A 10,827-nucleotide genomic window follows, 5' to 3' on the forward strand; every position below is an offset into this window, starting at 1 on the left:
GGGGGACAGCCCTGGGGGGGCAGAGGTAGTGCCGGCGCTCGGGCTCCGTGGGTTCGGGGTCAGGTGTGGGGTGCAGAGGGGTCGCGGGCCGGGCTGGGGCGGTGCCGTGGGGTCTTCTCCTCCTCCTGGGGACAGAGGGGACATGTTGGGGACACAGTGCAGCACCTGGGGGGGGCAGGCTGTCCCGTGACCACATGCCCCCACACATGAGGTCAGGGCACCCTCTGAAGTCCCCAAACCAAGGGGGCACCTCATTTTGGGGGGGGTCTCCCTGGCCAGGAGTAAGATTGGTCCCAGGGACACCACACACAGGGGATCAGGACACCCTTGGGAGCCCCCAAACCTGGGGACACCCCAATCTGGAGGACCTCCATGACCACACACCCCCATGGACAGGATCAGGGCACCCTTGGGCTCCCCCAAACCCAGGGGCACCCCAATTTGGAGGGTCTTCACGGTCACACACCCCCATGCACAGGATCAGGACACCCTTGGGAACCCCCCAAACTGAGGGGGCACCCCGTTTTGGAGATTCTCCACGGTCGGGGGCACTCACAGCCTCCAAGGTGCCAGTGCTGGCCCACTCGGGGTGGGCAAACACATCCTCCTCGCCCCGCGCTGGCTCCGGCCCCTCATCCTCGTACTCGGTGAGGTAGTCAGACTCCTCTGGGAAGGGGGCAAGAGTGGGGTGCGGGGTGAGTCCCCAGATCTGGATCCGGTCCCCAAAACTAACCTCCCCCCTCCCAGCTCACCGTCCGCATATCCATCGGACAAGTAGGTCTTGGCGGGCTCGATGCGGGACACGATCTCTGCCAGGTCGGTGAAACCGGCGCTGGGACACGTGAGCACCTACGGGAGGAAAATTGGGGGGGACACACACACACACCCCCCCAGCAGCACCCCCCGCCATGGGCAAGAGGGGTGAGGATGAGGGGAGCAGGAGGAGCGATGGGAGATGGGTGAGGGGGTGGAAGGGCAGCATGGACGTGGCGAGAGGGACAAAAGGGGACGGGAGATGGAGCATGGGGACAGGATGGAGGAAGGAAGGGACGGGATGTGGAGAAAGGGGAGAAAAGGATGATGGGGAGAGGGATGGGAGATGGGCCAAGGGGATCTGATGGGCCAAGGAGGGGACAGGAGATGGACCATGGTGGAGGAGACAGAAGGTGGACCAAGGAGGGGACAAGGATGCTGGGAGGGGACAGGAGTTGGACCAGGGCGATAGGAGATGGGCCAAAGAGGGGACAGGAGGATGGACCAAGGGGACTAGAGGATGGAGCAAGGAGGGGACAGGAGGATGCCGGGAAGAGAAACGCGATGGAAAGTGGGGACAGGGGTGGACCCAGGGGACAGGAAGATGCTGGGGAGGGACAGGAGATGGACCAGGGCGGCAGGGCCAGGAGGATGGACCCAGGGGACAGGAAGATGCTGGGGAGGGACAGGAGATGGACCAGGGTGGCAGGGCCAGGAGGATGGACCCAGGGGACAGGAAGATGCCAGTGAGGGACAGGAGGACACCAAGGGGGACAAGCTGCACCAGGAGGGCTGGAAGGACACGACAGGGACAGAGGGGACATGGGACAAGGCAGGGCACTGCCCCCTGAAGATGGCTCCAGGGCCGGGGTAACAAAACTCTTAAAATCAGGGGGCCAGGGCCAGGGTGGCCTGTCCCAGGATGTCCCAGGGCAGGTCCCCAAGCAGCCACCACCCCCCGTGGGCCTCAGTGCCACCCCCTGCTCACGTCCATGCGTTTGCTCTCGTAGAAGTCGGCCGAGCGCCGGTCCTTCACCATCTTCTCAATGATGTCGCCCCGGCTCCAGCCGTCAAAAACCACCTTGCCATGCTGGTACCCCACGTCCTGCAGGACCACAGCCCATTGGTGGCCTGGTCTCCCCTCCAAAAAATGGCCTGGGGCACCCCAAATGACAGCCCAGGCACCCAACTGATGGGTAGGACATCCCAACTGATGGCCAAGGGTACCCCACTGATGGCTGGGACACCCAGCCAACGGTTTGGGCAACTCAACCAATAGTCGGGGAGCCCCAAATGATGACCTGAGTACCTGGAATGATGGCCCAGGCACCCCAAATAATGGTCAGACATAGAAATTTGTGGCCCAGGCGCCCCAATCGATGGCTTGGCCACCCCCAAATGATGGTGCAGTTAACGGCTGGGGCATCTGAATGATGGCTTGAGCACCCAACTGATGGCTGGGGCACCCCACCAATAGCCAGAACACCCCAACTAATAGACTAGAGCACCCCCAAATGGTGGCTGGGACACCCAATCAACTGCTGGTTGACCACCCGATGGCCAGAAGACCCCATTAATGGCCAATGGCCAGGGCACCTCAATCAATGGCCAGGACACCCCAACTGATGGCTGGAGAACCTCAACCCAGGGCAGTTTGGGGCATCTCACTGATGGCCTGAGGCACTCTAAAAGACGGTCCAGGCTACCCCACCAGCCTTCTCGTCCCCCAACTCACGTAGATCTCGTCGAACTTGCCGAAATCCATGGTCTTGAAGCGGTCGATGGGCGGGCGGATGTACTCGCAGTACGAGCTGGACTTCACCACCTCCAGCTGCCGCACGCACGACACGTAGGCCAGGCGGGACTGGATCTCCGCCATGTCGGGCACCTGCGCGGATGATGTGCTCAGCACCCTGCCTGCATCGTCTCACCAGCTTCCCCACGTCCCACCGGTCCTCACCTTGACTTTTTCAGCCCAGGGGTTGAGCCGTTTCCAGAGAAGCCACCAGCCAGACAGGCTGTCCCCATAGTTGCACAGGTCCGTCTCGTCCTGGCTGCCCACGTCGATGGCGATCACCGTCTTGGCACCCATGTTGCGGGCGATGTCGGCTGCGCGGTGGGGAAGGAAGAAGCTGGGTCGGAAACGTCGCGGTTCGCCCTGGTTTGAACCCGCGGCGAGAAGTGGTGGCACGAGCAGAGCAGGGAAATGGGGGTGAGAGATTGTCCCCAAGCCCCAGCTGGATGGTGAAGCCATGCTGGGGCTCACGGTGGGACAAGCAGTGTCCCATGGGTGCCAGAGCTGGGGGCAGGAGCCCAGCAGCAGGATGGTGGCCGGTGGGGAGCAGAGCAGTGATGCAACCTGGTGCATGTGCTGGGGCAACGGGAGGGCACAGGCAAGTTGCAGCATCTGCGGTGGGATGTGAAGGAGCGTGGAGATGTCCCAGGAGGACATCCGGTGGCAGGACACCAGGAGACGATGTGAGGTGGATGGAGACAGCTTGCACATGGAAGAGGATGGAGATGCTCTGGGAGGGCACCTGGTGCTGAGGACTCCAAAAGACGATGCAAGATGGAGGGAGGTGGATGGATGTGAAGGGAGATGAAGATGCTGCAACGGGGCACCCGGTGCTGATGACATCAGGAGATGATGATGCAGGATGGAGGAAGGTGGTTTCAAAATGGAGGAGCGCAAAGATGCCGCAGGAGGCCGCTCAGTGCCAAAGACACCAAACCATGGTGCAAGATGGAGGAAGGTCGCTTGCATGTGGAAGAGGATGAGGATGTCCTGGGAGAGCACCCGGTGCCAGAAGACTTGCACATGAAAGAGTATGGAGATGTTCGGGTGAGGTACCCGGCATCAAGGACACCAAGAGATGGTTTGAGGTGGAGGGAGGTGCCGTGAAGGAGCAAGGAGGGCACCCGGTGCCTCAGATGGAGGTGTCTTGCAGGGGAAGGGGGATGGAGAGGCCCAAAGAGGGCACCTGGAGCTGAGAACATCAAGAGAGGCCAATTCAAGATGGACGAAGGTGGCTTGCGCATGAGGAAGCGTGATGTCCCAGGAGGACACCCAATGCTGAGACGGTGCAGGATGGAGGGAGGTGGCCTGTACCTGCAGGAGGACAAAGATGCCCTGGGAGAACACCCAGTGCCAAGGACACCAGGCGAGGATGATGCGGATGGAAGGAGGCGGTTGGCGTTTAAGGAGCATGAGGATGCTCTAGGAGGGCACCCAATGCCAAGGACACCCAAGGGTGATACAAGACGGGCATTTTTTGCACTTGAAGGATGAAGATGATCTGGGAAACCACCTGGTGCTGACAACACCAAAAGACAATGCAAGACTGTGACCTTTCTGGCCTGTGAAGGAAGATGAAGATGCCCAACACCGAGGACACCAGGAGATGATGCGAGATGAAAGGATGAATCTCATGTGTGAAGAAATGTGAAAAAACAGGAAGATGCTCTGGGAAGAAGAGGACACCAAGAGATGACGCAAGATGGACGGACATTTTTTTTGTACGTGAAAGAGGATGAAGACACCTCGAGATGACGCCCAACAAAGACACCAAGAAGATGCAAAACCAAGCAAGATGTCCCAAATCCAACCTCAACGTCTCCGGCCATCGAGAACCCATCTCGTGGTGGCCATGCAGCCCCCACCCAACCGCCCGCCACCGCCGCGGGGGCCAGACCTGGCGCCGCATTGGCTGCCACCCCGGTTGGGCGGTGGCGGTGATGGCGTTGAGCTGCTACTTGCCTGGCAGGTTGTTGATGTAACCACCGTCCATCAGTAAGTTGCCGTCCTTGGGGTCGCAGAGTGGCGGTAGGTACCCAGAAAGGGTCATGCTGGCTCGCACGTACCGCCAGAGCGAGCCTGCGCCGGCGGGAACAAACGCAATGAGCACGGCCCGCCTGCGACCCCCCTACCCCCAGGGGGGGCTGCCCGTCACCCCTGCCCGTGCCCGGGAACGTCTGCACCCCACGGCTGCCCAACGGGCACCCACGGGTGGCAGAGGAACCCGTCGCATGTCCTAACCGGCCATTTGCAAAGCCCAGGTGGCTCAACTTGGGATGGGATGTGGTTGTTGGGGACGTGGAAGGGGCGTGGGTTGGGTTTGTTTTTTTTCAGGGGGGCCGGTGGCCCCGGCGAGCGAGATGCTGACCTGGGACATTGTTAACATAGCAGCCGTCCACGAGCCAGTGGCTGTCCTTGGGGTCACAGAGCGGAGGCAGGTAGGGGGTATAAGACGCACTGGCTCGGACGTAACGCCAGAGGCTGCCTGCCGAAGGGAGAGGACACGGTCACGGTCACGGGGCGGGCGGGGACGGGACACGCCCGAGCACCCGGCCGGAGGTGACCGAGGATGGCGGCACTGCGCTGCTGGGACGTTTGCAGCCCCCAAGACCAAGGGAAAGCGCCTTGGCCAGGACGGGATGGGCAAGGCTGGACGGGTTAGGGGTGGTGAGCGGGGATTAGTTGGCGTTAGAAGCCGGAGGAGCAGGCAGAGCGAGAGCCAGGCTGCTGACGAGCCACCGCGTGCGCCCCGTGGACGGCTCAATGTCCCAGGTGAGCTCCGACACCAGGCAAGGAGGAGGGGCAGCCACCGCAATGTCCCCGTCACCGCAAGGTTCCCACCACCAAGATGTCCCCACCACCACCACCACGTCATCCCCACCACCACGGCATCGTCCCCACCACTGCCACCGCGTCCCCATGCCGTGAGCGTGGGTTACTGGGGTTAGTGGTGAGCAGATATGTTAGAGGGGACGTGCACACACTCAAGGTGTCAGGGTGTGGCTCCGCACCACAACTCTGCACCCCAACCCCACCAAGGATTGGGGGCACAGCCAGAGACCCCCAGGGCGACTCGAGCCTGGGCGGGGTCACCCGCATCAGGTGGCTCTGGGAAGCCACCACTGCCTGGGCTCACCATGAGCCCTCCAAGCCCTTTTCTTTGCTGTGCCAGGTTGCGTCGTCCCCTTGGCACGGGGCAAAGCTCCCCCCGTAGGGTGGTGGCACCGTTTTGGGGTGCTGGTGAGGAAGGTCCCCGCAAGAGGGGATGTGGCGGCACCAGAGAGCTTCCCCGGCTCCCCGGGGAGCTCTTACCGTCCGTGTGCACCCGCATGGCCGAGGCTGTGATGTCGGTTGTGACGTTGAAGTAGGGCAGCCACAGGTCCTGTGGGGACAAGAGGGGGTGGGTGACACTATGGGGACATGAGTGGGTGAGTGGGGAGCTGGCCTGGAGCCCTTGTCATGGGTGGGTGAAGCCCTGGGGGGTTCCGTGTGACGCACCTCAATCTGTTTGTCCTGGAAAACTTTGTTGATGCTGGCGTTGAAGGCTGAGCCCGAAAACATGGAGGTGATGGGGTAGGTGAGGTCCAGGACGGTCTCAAACACCGAATTCATGCACTGGAGGAGGAGGAGGAGGAGGAGGAGGAGGAGGAGGAAGGAGGAGAAGAACGAGGGAGGAGAAAGAGAAGGAGGATGAATAATAAGCAGAAAAGGAGGATGAATAAGGAGAGGAGGAGAAGGAAGAGGAGAAATGAGAAAAAAAATGAAGAGGAGAACGAAGCAACAGCAGAAGAAGAAAAGTTGAAAAAGGAGAATGAAAAGGGGCAAAAAAGGAGGAGGAAGAGAGAAGGAGGAAGAGGAGGAGACAAGGAGGAAAAGAAGAAGAGGAAGAAGAAAAGGAGAAAGAAAAAGAAAAGGAAGAAGGGGAAGGAGATGCTTTAGAAAAACTTCGGGCAGGGGTTGGCCACGGGCACCACGCTGGGGCCCTCCCAAACCACGAGGGCCGGCGAGGGGCAGCGTTTCCCTTGGCCAGGGCGGGGGGTGGGTGGGCTGTGCCACGGCACCCACCTTGGCCCACTCGCGCGCCCGCTGCTTGGTGCGGACGGCGCTGCGCTCCTCGGCGTAGAGCGCCCCGATAAAGGCGCCGATGGAGGTGCCACCCACCATGTCGATGGGGATCCCCGACTCCTCCATTGCCTTGATCACCCCGATGTGGGAGCAGCCCCTGGATGGAGGAAATAAAGAGGAGGATGGACGAGATGGGGACCCCCTCCCACCCTGTCGGGTCCGGTCCTGCCACAGCGCGGCACCCACCTGGCTCCGCCGCCCCCCAGGACCAGGGCGATGGTGTTGCCGGTGAGGACCCGCGCCAGGCGGGAGAAGTCGCTGTGCCGGTCGGCGCTCTTCTCAAACACCTTCTCGTACATCTCCCGCTGCGGACGGGATGGACGATGGGTGACGAAGAGGGTGGTGGACCACCAAGGCCACCCAAGGGGCCACACGTACCAGTTTGGTGGGGCTACGGCGGGAGAAGACGCGCCGGGGACACTTGATGTGGAGGTGGCCCGAGCACCAGCTGCGCATGTTGAGCCACTCAACGGTGCGGGAAGGGCTGGGACCATCCTCCCGGTGTAGGAGGACCAACTGCTTCAGCGCACGCACCGCCGTGTTCTCCAGCATCTGCTCCAGCTGTAGAAGCCATCAGCCACCCAGCGCGGTGTTGTCCCACCACCGCCTACCCCCCACCTCACCTCTCCCAGTGCCGGCTCTTGGTCGCCCAACCCAACGATGAGGATGCAGTCGGCTTGGCGGATGCAGCGCACGGTCCACGGCGTCAGGGTACAGTCGGTTTGGTACAGGACGATGCGGTGGATGTCCTCCTGCTGCGCCAGCCACCCCGACAGGCGGTACTCCTGGATGCTGCCAAGATGGAGGGGTCAGCCAGCGGCACGGTAGTGGGGTGCCAGAGATGTTCCTCCCAGTGGGAGTTACCTGTCCAGTGCCGAGGAGCCCAGACGGGCACGGATAATGTCACTGGTGAGGAGCAGTGTGGGACCTGGAAGAGATGGGGACGTGGTCACCACCATGTCAAGGGACTTGTGGTCACCTCCATGGCATGGTCATCACTGCGTCATGGTTGCCACCATGCCAAGGGACTCATGGTCACCACCACGGCATGGGGCTGTGGTCACCACCATGGCATGGTCATCACCATGTCATGGTTGCCACCATGCCAAGGGACTCGTGGTTGCCACCATGGCATGATTACCACCATGGTGTGGTCACCACTACGGCGTGGTCGCCACCATGCCGTGGGGCTGTGATGGTCACTGTGCCACGTTACCCACCACACCCCAAGACCGCAGCCACTTCCATGCCACGGCCACCACTGCGCCACGGGGCCGCAATCACCACCACACCAAGACACTGGCGGTGCCACAGGACCATGATCACCTCCACGCCGGCACTCACCGATGGCGTTGAGCGCGTGCTTGAGCTCCAGCGTGAAGGCAGCCGTGGGCACATCGTCGCACACCGGCAGCACTGCCACCGTCGACAGGTTGCTGGTGGGGTTGGTGGGCTCCGAGCTGGAGGCCATGCCCAAGCTGGAGCCTGCACGGACAGAGACCATGGGCTGGTGGCCACCTTCCACGTGCTTCTCTGGCGATGGCCACCAGCCCTGGAGAGGGCAACCTCTTGTCCCCAAGCCCTGTGGGACCTACTTGCAAAGGGCCCGCGGAGCTGCTGAAGGTTGCCCAAGATCTTCTGGCTCAGGAGGTGGATGAGGCGGGTGACAACCTGCAGGGACGAGGACGGGGATGGCCGTCAGCCCTGGCAGAGCATCCCAAGCTGGAGACTCATTAACCCTCCCAGACCGGTGTCCCACACGTCTTTTTGGGTGCCACCACCACCACCCACCCTTGGGGAGTTCAGAAAGGGACAACCCTTTAGCACACCAGCCCTCCTCCCCCCACAGCTCTAATGACATCTTTAATTCCTTTAATTTAAGCTGGTTTTAACGAGCATCACAGTCACCAGCTGATGAGGGACACAGGGTGTCCATTGGAAGAGGGTTCAGACCCCAGGATGGAGATCTGGGGGTACCTGGGGGTATCTGCGCTTGATGTTGTTCAAGGTGCCCTCAGGCAGCTTGGCCAGTTCCGTGTCCCGGACCGCGTGGACCGTGGTGGCACGGGGCTGCCGGGTGAGGGCTTCCACCTGGAGAAGAAGACCCATAGCCAAGACGTAGAGGCCAGACGTAGGGGATGTCCACCCCCCAGCCCCGCCGCCGTGGCGCTCACCACGCCAATGAGGTCTCCACGGCCGTACTCCCCAATGAGCTCCTTCTTGCCGCTGCCCTTCTGGATGACGGAGCGGAGGCGCCCATTGAGCGCAATGTAGGTGCAGTCCGACTTGTCACCCTGCCTGGGGGACACCACCGGTGGGGAGTCAGCCCCCTGCCAAGCTGCTTCTCCTCAAGTTCAGGTGGGCACCCATCCGTTGGTACCCACCTGTAGAGCGCCCGGCCGGCCTCCACCGCCATCCAGTCGATGGCAAAGTCCATCTGACGCACGAAGGGTGACATGCGCGCGGCCACGGTGTGGGCGACGCTCAGCACCACGCTGGGCTGCTCCCGCATGATCCTGTGGGTCAAGAGCAGTTGGGGGACACGGTGGTGGCTCCAAGAGATGCCACCACAACGCTCACCGCAGGAATGCCCTTTGGCACCAACCCTTTGCCCCAAACCTTCGATGCCAGGACTCACTCGTAGAAATCCGACTTGGAGATCTTGAGGAAGGTGCAGTCGCGGTTGGCCTTGATGGTGAAGATGAGGGGCTCGCCGGTAAGCACGGCCAGCTGTCCCACCATCTCACCGGGCTGCGTCAAGAAGAGGCAGACGTCCTCTGCCTTGTCAATCATCCTCTGGTACACGTGGAGGCAGCCCCACAGCACGAAGTGGAGGCTCACGTCCTGCCAAAATGGCACCGTTGGGGGCCGCCTGGGACCCCCAGGCACGAGGGGTCCCACCAGCGCCCCTTGGGGTTTCTTCTGGTCCTCTTCACAGGGTGATTTGCACTTTCCAGATGGCTCTGGGGATCATTCCTGCCCCCCACTGCCCATTGGACAGGAGTAGGAAGAAGGACCCCATGGAAATATAGGGCAGGGGGAGGACGATGCCCCAACCAGCTTCCCAAAACCCAGACCCACCTGGTCCCCTTGACGGGCAATGACCGTCCCGGCTTTGGCATGATGGAGCAAGACACGGTTGTTGAGGAGAGAAGGGTCCTAGAGGGAAGAACAGCATCACGTGAGGCGATGGGAGACCACCGTGAGGAGATGGGGACCACCAGGAGGCCACAGAGACCACCACAAAGGGACAGGGATCACCATGAGGAGACAAGAACCCACCACAAAGTGATGGGGGACAACCCCGAGGCAATGGGGACCACCACAAAGTGATGGAAGACCACCAAAAGGAGATGCAGGACAACCGCAAGGAAATGGGGGACAACCACAGAGTGATGGGGGACCACCAGAAGACCACAGGGACACACCATGAAGCAACAGGGACTACTAGGAAGCAATAAGGGACCACCACGAGGCAATGGGGACCACCGTAAGGCCACAGGGACCTACCACAGGGCAACGAGGACCCACGATGAAGCAACAAGGACCACCACGAAGCCCCGGGGGACCACCACGAAGCAACGAGAACCCACCACAACGCAACAGAGGACCACGATACCCCCGTGCTGGCACCATTTCTGCCCTCACCTCCACCTTCATGAGCTTGACCAGCTCCCGCTTGGCAGCCTCAAAGATGGCACTGGTCTGGCGGCCCTGGTAGGGCCCGAAGGGACAGTCCCCAGTTGACGAATCGTCCTCGCAGTAGTTGTAGTGGTAGACACCAGAAGGTTGCTCCTCCACCGTCACCGACTTGCGCTCCTTGGGCTCATGTGAGATGGACTACAAGGAGATGGGGTGGCTCCACCACGCGCCCGCCGCCACCCCGGTGGTGTCGGTGGGGGGACCGGGGTGGGCGTGGGGGTGCTGGATTTGGCCTCACCCGGGAGAAGGCGGCCAAGGCGCCGGTGCTGTCCTCCTGCAGCGACACGGAGATGCGGCCGCGCTCGTAGGCCATGTCGAAGTCGGAGCGGGGACCCTTCTGGATGCCTGTGGTGAGGGAGGGAGGGGACGGGGACGTCACCAGGATCCAAAATGGGGCTGCTTGAGGAGATGCACAACCCCAGGGGGAATTACGTGACCCTGGGACCCCCCCC

At 61.7% G+C, this 10,827-nt stretch overlaps 1 protein-coding gene across 1 annotated transcript in view; it reads right to left on the bottom strand.

The window, feature by feature from the left end:
• PNPLA6 (patatin like phospholipase domain containing 6) overlaps positions 1-10,827 on the bottom strand; it is a 25,377-nt gene that overhangs the window by 10,503 nt on the left and 4,047 nt on the right. Inside the window, exons 11-34 of the mRNA XM_026867504.1 lie at positions 10,614-10,771; positions 10,322-10,513; positions 9,755-9,832; positions 9,312-9,517; positions 9,058-9,189; positions 8,848-8,971; positions 8,651-8,764; positions 8,269-8,344; positions 8,018-8,158; positions 7,538-7,601; positions 7,297-7,465; positions 7,052-7,234; positions 6,860-6,978; positions 6,614-6,770; positions 6,047-6,163; positions 5,861-5,930; positions 4,917-5,033; positions 4,511-4,627; positions 2,714-2,862; positions 2,489-2,641; positions 1,742-1,858; positions 753-849; positions 557-666; positions 1-125 (exon numbers count right to left, since the gene is read on the bottom strand). Coding sequence (XP_026723305.1) covers positions 60-125; positions 557-666; positions 753-849; positions 1,742-1,858; positions 2,489-2,641; positions 2,714-2,862; positions 4,511-4,627; positions 4,917-5,033; positions 5,861-5,930; positions 6,047-6,163; positions 6,614-6,770; positions 6,860-6,978; positions 7,052-7,234; positions 7,297-7,465; positions 7,538-7,601; positions 8,018-8,158; positions 8,269-8,344; positions 8,651-8,764; positions 8,848-8,971; positions 9,058-9,189; positions 9,312-9,517; positions 9,755-9,832; positions 10,322-10,513; positions 10,614-10,771 — 3,026 coding nt within the window. The 3' untranslated portion in view covers positions 1-59. The remainder of the gene's footprint in view (positions 126-556; positions 667-752; positions 850-1,741; positions 1,859-2,488; positions 2,642-2,713; positions 2,863-4,510; positions 4,628-4,916; positions 5,034-5,860; positions 5,931-6,046; positions 6,164-6,613; positions 6,771-6,859; positions 6,979-7,051; positions 7,235-7,296; positions 7,466-7,537; positions 7,602-8,017; positions 8,159-8,268; positions 8,345-8,650; positions 8,765-8,847; positions 8,972-9,057; positions 9,190-9,311; positions 9,518-9,754; positions 9,833-10,321; positions 10,514-10,613; positions 10,772-10,827) is intronic.

The sequence above is a fragment of the Athene cunicularia genome, unplaced genomic scaffold (genome assembly GCF_003259725.1).
Source record: "Athene cunicularia isolate RWA unplaced genomic scaffold, athCun1 SCF_60, whole genome shotgun sequence".
Lineage (NCBI taxonomy): Eukaryota > Metazoa > Chordata > Aves > Strigiformes > Strigidae > Athene > Athene cunicularia.